Source organism: Pangasianodon hypophthalmus, chromosome 18 (genome assembly GCF_027358585.1).
Source record: "Pangasianodon hypophthalmus isolate fPanHyp1 chromosome 18, fPanHyp1.pri, whole genome shotgun sequence".
In the NCBI taxonomy this organism is placed as follows: Eukaryota; Metazoa; Chordata; class Actinopteri; order Siluriformes; family Pangasiidae; genus Pangasianodon; species Pangasianodon hypophthalmus.
In genome coordinates this window covers 2,292,077-2,311,064 of record NC_069727.1, presented here as the reverse complement: position 1 = coordinate 2,311,064, position 18,988 = coordinate 2,292,077, and the positions used below count along the sequence as shown (strand labels likewise).

General features: G+C 37.8%; 1 protein-coding gene across 2 annotated transcripts; it reads right to left on the bottom strand.

Annotated features, from left to right (window-relative positions):
• Positions 1–32: 32 nt before the first annotated feature.
• Positions 33–13,097, bottom strand: mdm2 (MDM2 proto-oncogene). 2 transcript variants are annotated; one of them, XM_034313248.2, is made up of 11 exons: positions 13,023–13,097; positions 10,988–11,056; positions 10,823–10,897; positions 8,048–8,181; positions 7,700–7,749; positions 7,515–7,573; positions 5,768–5,843; positions 4,314–4,471; positions 3,223–3,366; positions 2,913–2,981; positions 33–2,383 (listed from the first exon to the last, which is right to left on the bottom strand). In XM_034313248.2, the coding sequence occupies exons 2-11, from the start codon at positions 11,045–11,047 to the stop codon at positions 1,814–1,816; spliced, it is 1,395 nt and encodes a 464-aa protein (XP_034169139.1). In that variant the 5' UTR covers positions 11,048–11,056; positions 13,023–13,097; the 3' UTR covers positions 33–1,813. The 2 variants fall into 2 exon arrangements, with proteins under 2 accessions (XP_034169139.1, XP_034169140.1); XM_034313249.2 differs by lacking the exon at positions 13,023–13,097 and adding an exon at positions 11,180–11,326.
• Between the last annotated feature and the right edge of the window lie 5,891 nt (positions 13,098–18,988).

Sequence of the window (18,988 nt, the reverse complement as noted above, 5' to 3'; positions counted from 1 at the left end):
AGATAAATAAATAAATAAAAATTGAACAGAAGTGAATATATAATCATTAATCCTTTATTATACCACGCATTCTAGTGAAAATAGGAGAGAACTTCAAATTCCAAACATAAAATATTTCAGAGCATCCAAAAATAATACAATTCAACATTGTTCCATATTTACCTAATATAAATTAAAAAATATATATACAATTGTCAGTATTCGCATACCGCAAGTAAAAATAAACACTCGAACAAACGATACACCCTTAAACTTGTTCATATAAACGATCTGTTACAGCTGACTTCATACAGCACTGTGAAAATTAAGTCAAAAAAAAAAATAAAAAAAAATTCAATCTGCTTTAACCCACATCACCAAAACTGAATCCAAACTCCCAAAACAGGAAAATCTAGCACACGTGTCAAATGATCATAAATAACAATTTACATTTATTTATTTATTAATTTTATAAATAGAAAGCTGTTCAAAAAAGAAAAATATTATACTATTTACATCTAACCTATACGCCTTTGTAATAGTTGCTGAAAAATATATAAAGGGGAAAAAAATAATAATAATAATAACCCTAGCCTTTCTAATCAACGTAGTGTCGATTAAAAAAAAATAAAATAAAAAAAAATAATAATAAAAAAAAAAAAACAAAAACATGCAAGCACCACAGATTTGAGCACAAATTCGAAACAAGTTTACGTACGAGAAATCTATGGGAGATTTACTCCCCTGGCCACAGGTGAAGCAATAAACCTTGATAAATAAAAATGTTGAATTATGTGTACAGTAGCACAAGCTGTTGGATGCTCTGCTGATTTAATAATATTAATTTTTCTAAACAACTTTCTCACAGTGGACCAGGGCTGAGCTAAGAGGAAAATTATTATTATTATTATTATTTTTTTTTATCTCACCAGTGTGATTACTTGCCAAAACATTGCTCCTTGAAGGATGTGCTTAATTTGCATATGAGAAGTCATAACAGGAGTATTTATATTGCATCTCTACACATGTTCGATATGAGGTTAAATTTTATTTTAAATAGATCATTTGTAAACAATGCTACCATTTTTTCATTACAAAACAAAACAAAAATCTATTTTTGCTCGCTTTAATTCAACACATTTAAATGTGTAACCCTGCGTTCATGCTAGCAAGAGACAAATCTGGATATTTCTTCCGTTTCTGTTCTGATAGATGATACTAGCGATATATAATCGCTTCTCAAGCTATTTAGTAAAAACAAAAATTAAAAGATAAAAATAACCAGTCAGTGTGAACTTTGGTTATTTGATTTACACGTTACGTGCTCGGTTTCACACTAGCTTCGTTCTCAGATTAGATTAGCAAAGCGATCTAACTCTACTAGCTGCGTACACTCATCAGAGACACCAACGATCTCTGCTACTTCCTTTCTAAACTTTATTTGTCTTCGTAACATCCCTATACACGTTTAACAACAAGATGAAACCACGTTTATACGCTTTTCTTACATTTTTGTGCATCAAACCGTGCACAAGAACTACTCGCAGTTAAGAACTGAAGGTGAAGAAACGTCGGGAAGAACGTGCCAAAGAAATGATTCAAGGAATCAGTCGAGACTTCGGTTTATGTGTCACATTACAGCATACAACTGGGAAAGAATCTCAATTTAAATGTCACTGAAGTCGGGGATCGTACACATGAAAACAAACGGTGGCGTTGTCTCTTGCTAGTGTGAGCGTAGGCTTTTGCGGCACTTGAACGTGCGGTTTCTTCCTAAGAACTAAGGACTGAGGAACAGTGAGGTAAATTAACAGCGTGCGTAGCCGTTTCCCCCTCAGCTGACGTAGGTGAGGACGACGGACTGAATGGGCTCCCTGCACACGGGGCAGAGCTTGTTGCGCTTTTTAAGCTTCTTGGCGCAGGTGTAGCAGGCCATGAGGTGTCCGGTGCGTCCGTGGACGATGCAGCCGTTCTTGGGTCTGCTCTGGCAGATGACGCAGGGCTCCAGGCAGGTCGCGGGAAGGCACGACTCTGTGCTGTTTAAGCTGGTGGTGCGCTCCAGCTCAGGCGTTTCCTCCTGGCTGGAGGAGGTGGAGGGCTGCGAGTGGCACAGAGACGAGCCCTGCGAGTCGGAGCAGGAAGTACTCTGCGAGCGCGAGCTCTTGCCGTCCGGGACGTCCACGCCTTCGTCTGGGTCGAGGGTCGGAGTGGGAGATTCGGCGCACGGTGCTTTGGCTTCGAGGTCCGTGTTGATGCAGGTGGTGTCGGTTTGCGTGTCGTTGCCGGGGTTCTCGGACGCGGAGCAAGTCTCGGGAAGCCATCCCGGACGAACCTTCCAGCAGCTTTTGCAGTGGCGAGGGAGTGGAGGGTTCAGCTCGTCACACTCGGCACATTTCCAGTAGTCCTGAGCAAGCGTACGCGCACACAGTGGTCATTTTTAATGTGCACTAACATCCAAAAGGCCAATTTCTTCACACAGAATTCATACAACACACATGTAGCTAAATAAACGTTTTAATTCAAGTGTATTTAAAACACTAAAGGTTCTGTAATTTCTGCTGGATTAGTCAACAGAGGACAATTTATTAACTACAATTTGATATATATTTATAATTTTTATAGATATATGGTATATGATATAATTTGTGTACTTAATAAAGGTTTAAAAAGAAAGTTTCCTTTATAAAATCTTAATAATAGTTGTCAAATTGATAAGATTATTACAGAGACACAAACATTCACACACATCAACAAACAAGATTTTCAAGGATTATATAACATGACTTGATAATGTGAAGTGGGCGGGGCTTAAGCCTTCAATCAAATACAATACAGTCAAAGAGGCTATATGCTAAAAATGCAATTTATTCAAAAATCTGTGATCAAAAAGAAAACGAATATCAGAAGGACAAGAAAAAAAAACAAAAACATACCTCCTCAGTGATCTCCGTATCTTCATCAAAAGAGTCCTCATCCTCTGCAATGATTGTAACTTCATAAACCTATAAAGAAAACGTAAGAATAAACTTTATTTTCACAACTTTAACAACTGACTGTGAGTACAGTCCACATTTCCAGCTTGAATTTACAACCAATGACCACAAGGGGGAGCTGTGCGCTTCATAATACCATTCTCACGTCAGAAACACATTTTAGAAGCAGGAGTTTATTTATAAAGTGCTAAAAGTGGTGCAAAAAAAAAAAAAAAACAAGAGCAGCTGTGTCACAGATTAGAGTCGAGACCTCATCTTCTCCCGGTACGGAGTCTTCATCGTTCTCGCTGTAGGCGTCTGAATCGATAGACTCCACCTCAAACTCCACACTGAAGTTATCAGAGTCAGAATCGTCACTCTCATCACTCTCGTCACTGTGAGATCTACCTACGTCCTGTAGAACAGACAGACAGACAGGTCAGTCATGCTCAGGAGGGAAAAAAGAAAGAAAGAAAGAAATGGAGGAATACTGGAGGGTGTGTTTGTTTATATTATAAGTTCCAAAGCCACGGTTCAGCTTTAATCAAATATTATAAACATACTCTATCTTGTGTATTTTGGAGCATCTTTGTGTGCAGGAAAATCAAAGGATGTGTATTAAGGCTTGGCTGAAATGACTGATGATTATTCAGCCGGTTTTGGGGAAAAAAAAAAAAAGTTTATCACTAACAGTTTAAATTAAATTAAAATTACACCAGCCTTTTCTTTCACTCTGCACTAGAGCTGGACAACACAACGATATGATCTAGATCTCTGATTGGTCAGAAGATGTTGATAAAGTTTTATTTATTTCTTTATTTATTTAATAACAGCACGGCTTGGCAATAGTGCAGACTGTAAGTCAAATCTCAAGCCGCTCTAAATACTTTGTTTCTATAGTAACAGCTCATTCACAGGGACTTGTGTAACGCGTGTAATCGTCGAGGAGTTTACTGAACGTTTATGGAAGGAGTCTCCAGTGTCAGCGCTTTGTAACAGTCAGAGCTGTAACTTCACATTTCCGACATGTGGTTTCCCGATAAGATGACAAACTGTGTTGTTGGGTTTTTTTTTTGTAACTATAAACAGATAAAAAGTATGATGTGCCATTCTTTCATCAGTAAAAAATGTAATTGTTGGAGAAACTGCTGTGGTATAAGAGCAATAAAGCTCTTGGGGGCGTGTCATTATAGGAAAATAATCAACTTCGGGGTGGCAGCAGTAACTCCGCTTCATCACACTACCTCATCGGTGATGAATTTCTTATAACAGCATGCCTTTAATTGTTTCACTCCTTACATATTGGCCAGTTTTGCGTACGTTATTATCGTACGTAGGACGAGTGTGTGATGACGAACTAACCGAATTGCTGTGCGATACTGAAGACTCGCTGCTCCCTCTCTCTCTGCGCAGGCCTCCGATCACACACCATGACAGGCTGTCGTCAAACGTCAGGGAGATGCTGTCGGACTTGTGCCTCTTCCGAGGCTCGCTGGATTCCTCTGACTCACTGAGACTCACTGAAACAAGACAGTCGTGATATAAACCAGTAATTTCATTTCTTTCATTTCAAAACTGTTGGTCTGAGCTGTTTGTGCTTCCTGATATGTTGCACAACCTCTTGACCACAAATGCTTGGAGCAATAAACTATTTTCGAGATGTTTTTCCAACTAGTCTGATTAAACAGACATTCTTTGTCTGTCTTTGGGCTCACAGCTTCAAAATGTGGAGCAGTCACTGAAGGAAGAAAAAAAAAAAAGAAAAACAGTCATCTGAGTACATTCTGTACTGCCTCCAGACGCGCCTGTTCTTTAAGGCCGAGATAAAGAGAGCAGTCATGAGTGCTGCCACATGCTGCCCACGCATCACTGTCACACAACAGCAGCAGCCTCATGAGATGACTGAAAATAGGAGCGCTAGTCTGGGGTCCGGTTTTCTGCTTTCTTCACAGCAAGTCAGGCAACGTTAATTACATTTCAGTTCCAGACGCACCTAAACTGCACAGTCAGCATTTTATAGCATGTTTACAAAACAAACCGCCACCACAGGTGTGTCCAAAAAAAAATGTTGGCTGGAATCTCGCAATCGTATCAGGTGTCGTATCGTATCTAAATCCTGCTTTGTTTTTTGTCGTGATGGGACTAAAGTGCATCAGATTGCGCGTCCTAATTCCGCCGAGTTTAACTCACGACCAAAACTCACGACCAAAGACGTGCAATTTTTGTCAGCAAAAGTGATTTTATCAGTTTTGAGCTCGAGCTATGAGGCTATTATAGTTAACAAGTAAAGAAATCTTAACGCCAACATGCAAACTGTATGGTTTAATCATCACACACTCGCAGCCAAAACCACTAAAACACCAGAATTAAAAAAAAAAAAAAAAGAAATAATAATAATAAAATGTACCAATCAAATTAGAACAATACTATCGTATGAATCGCTTCTAAGGAACTGTATACATTTCAAAATTCATTTCATTTTTGGATGAACGGTAACGGCATGAGCGTTAACTTCTCGGTTCTTTACCACTTCATCAAGCACACCAGACACTGATATTAAGATCACAGGTTTGAAACTTCATTAGATTGTGATTAGCATGGAGTCAACGACATTCCCACATCACCATTAACATTCCTGCTGACGCCTGATCTTATCGACTTTGACTTGGAAACGCACCCTGGCTTCAGGACACACGCGAGTGCCACTCCTATTTCTGTGTCTTATCTAACGCTTTCTGTTTGGGTTTTCTCTCTGTGTGTGTGTGTGTGTGTGTGTGTGTGTGTGTGTGTGTGTGTGTGTGTGTGTGTGTGCCCACCGGGATCACTGCTCCGCCGTCTCCTGCGCTGCTGTTGCTGCTGTTGTGTAGAGGTAGATGATCGTGGGTTTGCCTCCTACAGCACATAAACAGCATTTAGATTGAGGGGCCGTTTACACGACAACGTTTTCAGCCAAAAACGAGAAACTTTTTATGCGTTTTGCGTGTTCGTTTACACGACAACGGCGTTCTGGGGACTGAAAACGCATATTTTTGAAAACGGGTTTCAAAGTGCAAGTTTTTGAAAACGCCGCCGTTATCGTCTCCATGTAAACACCCAATACGGGAATCTTTGGAAACATTTTCATGCACCTTTCATGCGCGTGCGTAGTACGTGTTCGGTATGTAGACATGCGCAGTACGTGTCTATTGTAAAGGCATTAAGCGCGAACAAACATACACAACAATGTCGGAGTAAATGGTCGTGTTGTTGCTGCTCGAGAGTTTGCTAACGCTTCTTCAGCAAAGTGTGGATTTACTTCACCAATATTACGACCAACTAACAAGGTGACAGCACCAACTACTGGCCTGGCGTACGTAATACAGCGTTTTTGGCCGTTATCGTGGATATGTGAAAACGCGAATCGTTTTGTCGTGTATACGTGAAACTTTTTGAAAACGCAAGAGAAAAACTTTTCCATTTTTGACTACGTTGTTGTCGTGTAAACGTAGCCTTAGTCACACTGCTAAGTTTAACCCTACATTCACACTTGTAGCTCGTCTCTTGTGGGCGTGTAGCAGCCATGTTTGATTCCAAATGAGCAGCCGAAATGTAAAGCCTATAAACCCTTCGTACTACAACTTCGCTTTACACGTTACGTGCTCAGCTAGCTGTACTGGCTACGTACTCTCACCAGAGACAGCTACGATACGATACACGATATGCATCATGATATTTGGCTTTTCTGACAAACTGCCAGCAAAACAATCGTTTTTTTTTTTTAAACGTGTCTAAAAATAAATCTTTAGAAATTGATACAAAAACGATGAATGAAAATCAAAAATGTAAAATTTGTTAAATAAAAATAACAATAACAATAATAAATAAATAAAATTAATTTTACAGATTCAGAAAGTAGAAAACAAAATTAAATCAGCTTCCAGAGTTTAAGTGTTATTTTAAAAATAATAAAAAAATATCGTAATATCACAGAAAAGTGTATCGTGCCATGATTTATCACAATACCGATGTTATATTGCCGTATTGCCCAGCCCTGGTGCAAGCTTTATTTGTTCTTTGTAATGTCTATATTCACATTTAATGACAGAATAAGAGGAAACAACGGTCCTAAGTTTTTCGACAGGCAGTAAACAGGAACTGAAGATGTGAGCGGGGAACTGAAGAAACACTAGGCGCTAGTACACGCGGTAGGATTGGTCCGAGGAATCGTTCGAAGCAATCGCTCGGATTCGTCTCGCTATTGCAGCATACCTGATTTGTGCAGAATATAGAAAAATCTCAATTGAAGTTACTTCGTCGCTGAAATCGTGGCTCTGTGTTGTGCACGTACGACAAAAATTAATAAATGGCTCTTAATTTGTCGCTTGCTAGCATCAACGTAAGGCGCAACTTGGTGGAAGTTCTGTACCAGTATGAGGTAATCTCTGTGTATGAGGTCGTTCCTAAATCGTTTCTTTTAGCAGACGGAGAACACTTTGCTTCGAAACGTGATGAATGTTGGTTTTTTTTGTTTTGTTTTTTAAGATCTCTAATCAGTCTGGGAAGAAAAGAGTTAAATGTCTTTACCTCTGGCCCTCGTTCAGCGTCACTTAGAGCTCTACGTTCCCTAAATGTTGACTGAGACTCTATGAAAGAATAAAAAAACAGACAGATAATAAATTACTGAAACTTTAAATAAAATTCTGGATTATGTTTTTAAAAAAAATAAATCTTATAAAAAGAGGTCAGCAAAAAAAGGTAAGTGTTTGTACCTGGAATTTTCACTGCTATGAGATTTTTAGAAATCATTGCAAACAAAGCTCTGGAAAGACAAAGAACTCAAAAATAACATCCTGTACAACTTTCGTGTCTCATCCTGTAAAGATTTAGATGCAGATGTTCTAAAGGCAAACCCCGCTTCATGAACATTTACTCCAGAAGAGAGGACACATGCGATGGTTAACTCTGTGAAAGGTTTCACTTTCAGATGGATTAGAGAATAAGGACACCTGTCGCATCGTTAAAAAAAACCCCGCCCTACATTCCCAGAAGTCATGGCTTCTTTACACGGCTGTTTCAGCTGTTCAGCAGTTGGTGCATGTTTTTAATCAGATACACACCGTGGTTCTTTGACGGAGAAGCTGGCCACTCCGAGCACGGCACCGAGAGCGTCGTTTCCACAGTGCACGATGTGCTGCTGCTGCTTGTCGTATAACTCCTTGCTCATGATGTACTTGCCCAGGTAGAACATAACCTAAATCACACACACACACACACACACACACACACACACACACACACACACACACAAAGTCGATTAGAGCAACAAGAGTGACTACTGAACTGTCAGTGTGCTGGGTGACATGACAATACAATATCGAAACTGTGATACGTTATGTCACGATACACTTTTCTGAGATATCGGTGGTATATACGTATTTTTATCACAAACAGCTGCTGGATTTTTTATTTTTTTTTACATCTTTCCTTAGTATTCATTTATTTTGTGATACATATTGTGTATCGTTAGAGAACCTACAGATCGTGATACAGTGTAGAGTATCGTTAGAGAACCTACAGATCGTGATACAATGTAGAGTATCGTTAGAGAACCTACAGATCACGATACAATGTCGTGTATCGTTAGAGAACCTACAGATCGTGATACAATGTCGTGTATCGTTAGAGAACCTACAGATCACGATACAATGTAGAGTATCGTTAGAGAACCTACAGATCGTGATACAATGTAGAGTATCGTTAGAGAACCTACAGATCGTGATACAATGTAGAGTATCGTTAGAGAACCTACAGATCGTGATACAATGTAGAGTATCGTTAGAGAACCTACAGATCACGATACAATGTAGAGTATCGTTAGAGAACCTACAGATCGTGATACAATGTAGAGTATCGTTAGAGAACCTACAGATCGTGATACAATGTAGAGTATCGTTAGAGAACCTACAGATCGTGATACAAAGTAGAGTATCGTTAGAGAACCTACAGATCGTGATACAATGTTGTGTATCGTTAGAGAACCTACAGATCACGATACAATGTTGTGTATCGTTAGAGAACCTACAGATCGTGATACAATGTAGAGTATCGTTAGAGAACCTACAGCTCGTGATACAGTGTAGAGTATCGTTAGAGAACCTACAGCTCGTGATGCAGAGTGTTTCATAGAAATGTCTCCAATTATCGTGAGGACAAGTCTCATCCAGCCCATGGGTATTTTTAATAAATTTATTATAATAATTTATCTTGTATATTCTTCTCTTTTAATTCTGCAGTTTGTAATTTTATGAAAAAAAAAACAGACTGTGCACTCTATGGTAACACTACATAATACTGTAAAAATAAGGGAAGTATTTTGACACGTCCTACATTGAGTTCCTGTTTTAAAAGGGAAATTTGTGCACACGCAGAGTGAAAGCCATTTTATGGGTGCTTTTATGCATTAAAAAAAAAAAAAAACTTTCCAGGTGAAGACATGTGATATGAAAGGGCCAATTACATGCATGAAAGTAAAGTAATTATGCCTTATAGTCATTTAAGCTGATGTGAGCTACTAATGGATAAAGCAATATAAGGTATGATTCATTTATTTTTATACACACACACACACACACACAGGAAAGCCGTGGTGACTAATCCACATGACTAACTCATTCCAGTAAACCATAAGACAAACCACACTAAGTGACACATCCACCACACATCTGCTCAACACTGACTGAACCAGCCAATCACAAGCTCTCCTTTTCACCCCCCCCCAAAAAAAATAATAATTCAAATCGTTATATTTGAATACCTATGAAAATATTTTGATATAATGAAACTACACTGTATTAGGCAGACTGATCTGAATATTTTGTTCCCAAAAGCACTCAAAATAAGAAAAGCAATGTTACATAAAAAAAAAAAAAAAAATTAAAACACTGCAGATGATTCACAGAGCACGTACAGAGCGAAGAGACACAATTATAATTCTGACTGAACTCGTCTGCGGGACGGCGAATGGAAACCTGAGAGCGCTGATTATTTATAACATCCAGGACAGAATGTAGCTCCAACTGCACAAAGTGTTTCAATGCACAACAAATACGCCATCACATTCGCCCTTCAAGGTCTGTTTGGGTTTTTCTCCTTCTTTCTTTCTTTCTTTCTTTCTTTTTTTTTTTTAAATGACGTCAGCCACATTTATCCAATTTAACCACTTAATTTTTTTTTTTAATTGATAGACTTTTTTTTTATATTTCAAATTATTTTTAGATTGTTACATATAGCACCTTTTAATAAAGTTTATTAGATTATTAAATATTCTCATCACTATATTTAATATTGAAAATCTACAAAACATCAGAGCCATGTTTAATTTTTTTTTTTTTTTTTTTTACTTTTAAAAATAAACTAATTTAAAGAAGATAAAAATAAAGGGGGGAAAAATGGCACAAAACCAGACTATCATGTTTAAAATGTGAGGAACAATAATACTGGTTTCTTAAAAACAACAAAAATTACAAATTAGAAGTTGTACAAAATCTTTTCTTAGTGTTAAATAAATTATTTTGTACATATTAAACAAAACTAGAATCAAACAGATTTTTTAAAAAAAGACATTTTTACTACACGACATGCATCACAGTATTTAAGCTAAACAACATAAATGAACATTTTATAAAGCAATATTAAAAAATTTAAACAGACAACTCGTATTAGTTGATATCGTCTATAAGGACTAACAATTTATCACAGCACTGATATCACTCCGCCCACCTCTGTTCTCCAAACTTTATGACTAGACTTCCTGTTAGACCAGAATTAAACTCAGGTGTGAGATAAAGTGACAGGTAAGACCCCTTTCCCCCCCCCATATACACCCTTCCTACCTCCTTCATGGTGAAAACGTCCTTATCTGCACCTGCATCTTTTAACAGGGTTTGCAGTTGCACTTTTGGTCTTACCTGAAGAAAAAAGAAAATAAAAATAAATAAAGTTTGACGTCACAGATACGAGGTTTCAGCCAGCTTCCTGAATGCTACAGTTCAACTCACCAGCTTTTCATTGTCAATCTTGTTGATCTGTGAACTGCTCAGACAGTTTTCTGTAGCCATGGTCAATATCTGTGGAGTCAAGAAAAATCAAAAATAAAAAAATAACTCATGAAACAATAAATACAGGTATGATTATTACAGCGTGTCATCCAACAGCTTGTGGCAGCAGCAGCAGCAGCAAAAAAAACTTACCTGGATCAAATAAATAAACTTCTATATATATAAATATAATATATACTCTTCATCTGTACATAAAGTGCCTCAGCTCGGCTGAGTGAGAAGGTCTGAGTGTGAGTCAGACCGATTTAAATGGGCTTGGAGAGAGAGAGAGAGGGAGGGAGAGAGAGAGAGGGAGAGGGAGAGAGAGAGAGGGAGAGAGAGAGAGAGAGAGAGAGAGGGAGAGACATGTCAGGACTAGCATGACGGTGACGGAGACTCCTGATGATGGTGTGTTTTAGGGCGGGGATTGTAGTCTGGAGATGGTGGATTTAACATGTCCAAGCATGACTTGCTCTCAGCCTGCCTACTCACCTACTCACCTACTAAGTAGTACGCCAAAGCAAAACACACACACACACACACACACACACACACACACACACACACGTCACCATTAAATGGCGTACTTGCTCTGCTGTACAATTTCATACGACTTTATATTATACAGCGTTGCCATAGCGACTATGAATTAAATAAATAAAAGTACTAATCACACTGTAGATAAGCTCGCTCTACTTTAGTTTAGTGCGGAAGAGAAGAGTGGAGTGCACCACTCATGGTAACCATGGTGACGGAACGAGGGCGCGAGCCGGTTCCATTTTAGGGTGAGAAGTCGCAGAACGTTGCCATGGTGCTAGAGAAGGCACGCGGGGCGTTCGATTATTATTATTGTTTTTTTGTTTTTTTTTGTTTTTTTTTAAAGAGAGATCGATCGCTCTTTAGTGCGGAAGCGTGACGTGAAACCGAGGTAACCATGGTGACAGAACAGAATTTCTTTCTCTTTTTTTTTTGCATACTCTTTAGCACGCTAGTACGAGGCGGAAGTTAGTGCGAGTCACGCGCGCGCGCTGTGCGGTACGGTGCTGAATCGACGGCGCGCGCTGCATGCCCGGACATGTTTCAGTTACAGGGCAGTTAAAGCCAACCTCCAGCGTTGTGTAATAACAACACAAACCTCTTCAATAACCAGCGCAAAACATCCATTCTCACCGCGCTGCTGCACATGTTACATCATGTGCACGTCCAGTAGTCCAGCGCGCATGCATGAGGTTGATTCAAAAACTCAAAATATATATTTATTTAAAAAATAATGCATGTGTGTAGTGCATTTCAATCAACCCTGAAATGATACCTGAAACCTTCCTGTAAAACATGCACATACACCTAAATTAAATTCTACGTAATGATCTCTAGTTTTAAAGTCAGTAAACACAGTAACAACTGACAGCTTGTCAACTGCAAAATAACTTCTTTCACTGCTGCTTCTTCTTTCTTTCTTTCTCTTTTTTTTTAAGTAGTGTTTCCCATAATGTGTAACATGTCAACAAACTCTACTATAAATTCCTACTTCTTATCTCACCAATAAAATGAACAGCCCAGAATCAAGCATGTTTACATTAGCATCGCCTGAACAGCAAACTCTTATCTTGCTAGCATCTGGCGATAATTTATTATATTATATTATATTATATTATATACTCACAAGCATCTTTGGAAGCTAAAACGACTATAAATTCACCTTACAGCTTGTTAAGAGTTTAAATTATAGCATTAGACAGCATTAGAATCAGGCTAATCCCAGCTAACACGCTCTTGTCGGATAGTTCCCGCAGGAAAGACCGAGGCTGTGTCAGGCCTAACTAGCTTAACATGCTAACTAGCTTAGCTCTTAGCGCAACCGCTAGATAACATCAAATACATAGTTAGCACTTATAACAGACATCCTAGATATGTTCTCAGACAACGTGTACGATTTATATTAGTAATAAATGACGAAAGTTAACTAAGAGTTAGCTAAAAGCTAAATGTTTCCTACCTTTCGCTTTCGTAGCAAACTTCCGCCGCGAGGCTGCTCGAGCGCGACCTCTGATGGTGGACGGTTAAAAATTTGACAGTTGGAATTTGAATTTTTTTTTTTTTTTGGAACGTTTGAAATCAGCTCGCGCGCACGTGCCGCACACGCGGTGTAAACAAAGCGCGTGCCGAGTCTCGTATTACATTAGTAATAGACTGTTATATGATAGATAGATAGATAGAAATAAATAAATAAATAAGCATGTATTTCGACTACGCAACTAAACAGATTATCTAAAACAAAGGCAACGTCTTTAAACTGCTTATAATCCCCATTATTTTGATTGAATTCTGTTCAAACAAGTCATCTAAAGTTATGTTAATTACAGCTGAAAGGCATGCAGGGTGTTTACACTGATTAAAGACTTCATGGAGATCTGTGAGAGCCTAAATTAAAGATCACTCATTACAGGATTTACCCAAAAATGACTTTCATCATGCACTGATTGGCCATAAACTGATTGGCTCTGTATACTGACTGTGGTCCAGCTGTCGCTTTAATCACTACCTCATCTGCCCATGGACATGGACCACCGCTGAGCAGATATTATTTGGATGCTGGTTTATTCTGAGTACCGATGAAACTGATATGGTAGTGTGTGTGTGTGCTGCAGGTACGAGTGTAAGTCAAGCCCGCCACTGTCAAGTCCAAGAACAGGACTAGCTAAAATCGAGTCTTAAGGGGGTCAAGGTCAAGTCAAGATCAGGTCGCATTTCAAAATCCGTTTCGAAAGCCAAGCCTTTACTGCAACCACTTGGCTTCATTCATGCATTGCATCAATGATTAGGCTGTTTTCTAGAAGAAGGAATTACTTCTTGTCAAACATGAACGTTATTTTTACAAACTCTTGGCCGAGACCAAGACTAAGTCCAAGTACAAATTCAAATACATCTGAGAGTCAGTGAAGAAGTCCAAGCAAAAACAGAAAAGAGCAGCGTTACTGATGTAAGGAATAAAACACCACGGGGCATGCTATTGTAGGAAAATAAACACATTGTTTATTAATAAATAAATAAATAAATTGGTGGTAAATCAGTTGTGGTATAAGAAGAATAAAACACTTCAGACTGTTCTCTTATAAGAAACTAATCAACTTCCGGGTGCTAATGGGCCTCGGATTCACACTGGGCCACATTGCAGCGCAGAGTGATTGATTAGTTTCCTATACCAGCATGTCTGCATGTTTTCTAGATCAAGCTGTGTGAAAAATGGCCCATGTAGTGAATGAGGTGTGTGGTTTGCCAAATATCCACAGTGGATGGAAGATGATGATGATGATGAGTTTCTGGTGATCTTAATGGGATCCACTGACTGGGAAGTGAACCACATCTATTACACTGGGGTTCGTTGTGATTGGGATTGGCTCTGCAGCCCTTACCAGGATAAAGCACTCACTTTCTTAAGATGAATAAATTAATATTACTCACTTTATTAGAAATTATTAAACCTAGTTCTAGATATTTTACTCAATTCAATTTAGTCTTTTTCTACTGGCAGATAATTTTACTTCTTTCTAGAAATACATGCTTATATATATAAAGTTAGAAAATTAGAAAATGATCTGCCAGTATGACAATTTCAATGAGTCTAGAAATGTCTAATAATCTCATGATGAGAAATAAATAAATTGACCCATGTTTAAGATTTTCTGGAATAGGGAATCTAGGGAATAGGGAGTAGGGAGACATTACGGTAGTCGGTGGTTTCCCAGTTGTCTTTGTTGTGTAAACTATAGACTCTTGTGGAAACAGACCCACACAGGAACAGACCTCACACTGTTATTTAAATGCTAACTGAACTATAGACTCCCTGCATTGTGTAGAAGTCGATGGAACATTAAAAAAATCTCCAAGGGATCTGACCCATGCTTTTTTACATGCCTTTAAATACAACATTGTTTTCATTGTGCTCATTCACGTGAGGCACGTGAGCGTGTCATTGCTGCCATGTCCTCTTCCTGAAAACTGCACTGACTCAGAGTTTATTTTAGAGCAACATGTTCCTCTGAGCTTGACATGTTCAGGCTTGTAGGGATGAAATAACTAAATTCCCAGACCATTAAATATTCTGGTGAAAAACCATTAATGGCTAGAAGAATGACTAGACTCAAGTTTATATGTCTACTGTCTAACTTTACAGATTATTTCTATATTTATATGCTTATATATACACACAGACTTCCAAAGGCAATTACTTTGGACAAATCTGCAGGAAGAACACATTCCTATAATTCTGTTCACAGGCCCTGAAAGGTAGAAAAACATGAAAAATATATTATATATTATGACTAAAAAGAAAGTTTTTTCCATGTAGAAATTTGTGTAAATACATTATCTGGTCCTATTAATTTCTGCTTCCATATGATGATAATAGTTATGGCATGATGAGTCAGGGTTACCACACTGAAGTGGATTGCTTTCCTATAACAACATGTCCCAGCGTGTTTTAATCCTCTTACACTACAGCGAATTCCAACGATTATAATATTTTACTTATTAAAGAATGAGATTTTTAAAATCTCTTTAGACTCACATTGAAGTGATTGTTGTGGAACGTCTCAGAAACAAGTCAGTTCTTGTTCTCACTTATGTTTTTTCAATCTATAAGTTAATAAGAAAAAAAAACAGCTTGTCATGTTACAGAGGAATCCATAAGCTCATAAATCTCTCTGTCCTGAAGATGTCGGAAAACCGGATGTTAAATAATTGATTTCTTACAGAATATTTCACCATAACAGAGAATAAATCATACACTCATGCTTACAGTCTGTAAAATATTTCACTGCTCATTTCTTTATGTTTATCGTATATAGGATATATACATATTATATGTAGGCATCCGTATTTATTATAGACGTATGTACAATAATATATATTATTTGCCAAAACCGTGAATTAAGTTTGAACATCTTTCCTCTGTCAGAGAAGAGCAGATACAGTAAAACACATCAGAGAAAGAAGCTAGAGAAACACTCTGTACTCAGGCATGTCTCAGGGTGTGTTTACTTCCAATCACAGCCTCGAACACAGAGCCACGTCTGGGCATCTTCAGGACAGATAAGTTTACACTGTGACGTTTCTCAGTGACATGACAAGCTCCACTTTTGTGTCATTAACTTCACGAGAGAGAAAAAAAGAGCAGCAACAGCTGGAGAGGGAACAGCTGTTTATAGCTGCTATAATGCTCAGTCTATGATTGTTTGCTTAAGTTTATGTTCGCTCGTGTCTTCTATTCGATGGATATTATTCAAGACCCGTTATGCCTAGGCTGTTTCTAAAGACGCTGTATTTCATATTTCTAACGTGTTCTGGTGCGATGTGTCAGTGTGACTGAACACGTCACGGTCAGAGGTGATATCTCTCCCAGACTCGTGCGGCATCTCTCTTCTGCTCCTCTCTTATCTCTCTCCTCTCCGTTCACTTCCGCTCTGTACATACGCCGGCCTCGGGCCTTCCACAGCGAGCTGATTTCTGAAGTGATGCTCCTACTGGTAAAAAAAACGGAACTGAGAAAAGCTTCTTCAAACGTGCAGTAAACATCAGAGTCTGAAGATCAACAGCGGTCTCCTGAATCCTGACTCACTCTTGCCGAACAGGAAGTAACTTATTTTGCAGGCATTAAATAACAAAAGAGGAAAAAAAGTACAGCGTGACATTCTTTAATAACTAAAAACTTGTGATTGTTGGCAAATTTCTGTGGTGTAAAAGGAATAAAACACTTGGGGACGTGCTGTTATAGGAAAATAATCAACTTCATGCTTCAACACACTGCACTATTGTTGATTATTTTCCTATAACAAGCAAGACACAGTGTGTTTTATTCCTTTACATAATACATTTACACACCGAACTGGAATTATATCCTCATCTGAATCACTTAAACAAGATGTTATGGGTGTTTTTGGTGCTATTAAGCTTAAATGCATTTAGGTTAATACTGTAGCATTCTTCATTTTTATTTGTAGTTAATTTTATTTGTATAGCACTGTTAACAACTGATATTGTCCTAAAGCAGCTTTACAGAAATATATAAATTCTGGATATAAATGTTAAATTTATAAGTATATCCCTTTAAATTTATAAATTTATTGCCATGGATTCACAGATAGAGGTTTTTGAAATGAATTATGTAGAATACAAATAAAATCTTTTCCTGGAATAAATAATAAATAAACCTAATCAAATTTTTTTATGTCTCTTTCATCTCACATTTATTAAAGAGTTTATTAAGCAGTTTAGCAGTTTTTATTAGCTCTCAGTAATAAAAACTGCTGAGATTTCGTACTATATGCATAATTTATTATAATAAATCCTGATTGTTTAGATGTTTTTTTTAAATACTTATCTTTAATACTTTTTTAAGTATCAAGTTTATTATAAAGTAAATGGCTTGTCCATTTGTATAGGAATACAGTTAAAAAAAAACTGAAATAATATAAAAATGTGTTTATAAACAAAAATCGTTAACATTCAGATCTGAAATATTTCATAGTGATGACCAGAATTACAGCAAATATCATTTTTGAACAAAATTTAGATATTATTGACACATACAAAAATGTATGCAGTTGAGGACTGAATTCAGATGTTAAAAAAAAAATTTTAATAAAAAAAAAATAAAAAATAAGTAATTCAGGATTTTGGTTTGTCTCGTTTGTCCGAGACACTGGGAAGAGCAAACAGTAGCTAAAGCACAACAGACATGAGACAACAGACATATTTTAAAATGTAATTGCAGTAATGGTTTTGAGTGACTGAGAGATCTATAGCTTATATTCTCCTAAAACCATCTTTAAACCGACTCTCCGTAAATGTGGACGCTGTGTGTGAAAGGGTTCATCACTGAGCTACACCTGCCCCAGTGAACGTGTACTCTTTAATGTGTATGTGAGACTGGGAATTATTCATCCCGCTGTTCTGTCGTTCCTCCTGCCCTGTACGCCCTCTGATTGCTCACACACGTTACTGAGGCGTCGTGAGTTGGCTAAAGGACTTTGGGACGGAGAAAAAACAAATTTCATTAAAGATGAAAGTCATTGCAGAGATAGCGATGGAGACAAAGCAGCCAGCGGATACTGGGCTAAAGTTCACAGCCGACTTGGCAAAAAAGGATGAATTCCTGAGAGCAGACGGAACCGAGGGACTCGAGGCATGCTGAGATTAAACCTGATGAAACAGACCTCTGTCTCAACACAACAAATCAATCCAGCACCTTCTTTAACCTTACGCTGTGTGTGTGTGTGTGTGTGTGTGCGCGTGTGTGTGTGTGCAAAGCGTTTCATCATTTAATAAATCCATAAAAAATAAGAACAAAATTCAAACATAAAACGTTATAAAGCATAAACACGAGCGTGTGATCACAACTTGGCTTTCGTTTGTTTAGACACGGCCAAATTCAACCTCCATTTTAATCTTCACCACAAAATCTACACCAGAAAGGTAAAGGTCAAAGGTCAAAGAGCAACCAGAAAAGAAAGAAAGAGAGAAAAAGAAAGACAGCAAGCAAGAAAAAGACGGAAGAAACACGAAAGAAAGACGGAAGAATCTGGTTCTGATTCTGAGAAAGAGAAAAACAGAAAGCGAGAAAAACAAAGAGGAAAAGAAAGAAAGAGAGAGACAGAACGCAAGAAAAGAAAAGAAGCACAAAAGAAAGAAAGAAAGCACAATATAAATATAGAAGCACAATATAAAGAAAGAAAGGAATACAAAAGAAAGAGAGAAAGAAAGAGAGAAGGAAAAAGAGAGAGAGAGAGAAAGACAGAAAAGGATAGAGAAAGAAAGAAAAAAATGAAAGAGAGAAAGATAGAAATAAATACAAAAGAAAGAGAAAGAGAGAAAGAAAGAGAGAAGGAAAAAGAGAGAGAGAGAGAGAGAGAGAGTTAGACAGAAAAGGATAGAGAAAGAAAGAAAAAAATGAAAGAGAGAAAG

Excerpts from the sequence above, each read along its gene's own strand:
- mdm2 (XM_034313248.2), bottom strand. The coding sequence starts at position 11,047 with ATGGCTACAGAAAACTGTCTGAGCAGTTCACAGATCAACAAGATTGAC. Across the intron at positions 7,574-7,699 it reads CATAGCAGTGAAAATTCCAG|AGTCTCAGTCAACATTTAGG; the intron begins GTACAAACACTT and ends ATTCTTTCATAG. Across the intron at positions 5,844-7,514 it reads ACGCTGAACGAGGGCCAGAG|GAGGCAAACCCACGATCATC; the intron begins GTAAAGACATTT and ends TATGTGCTGTAG.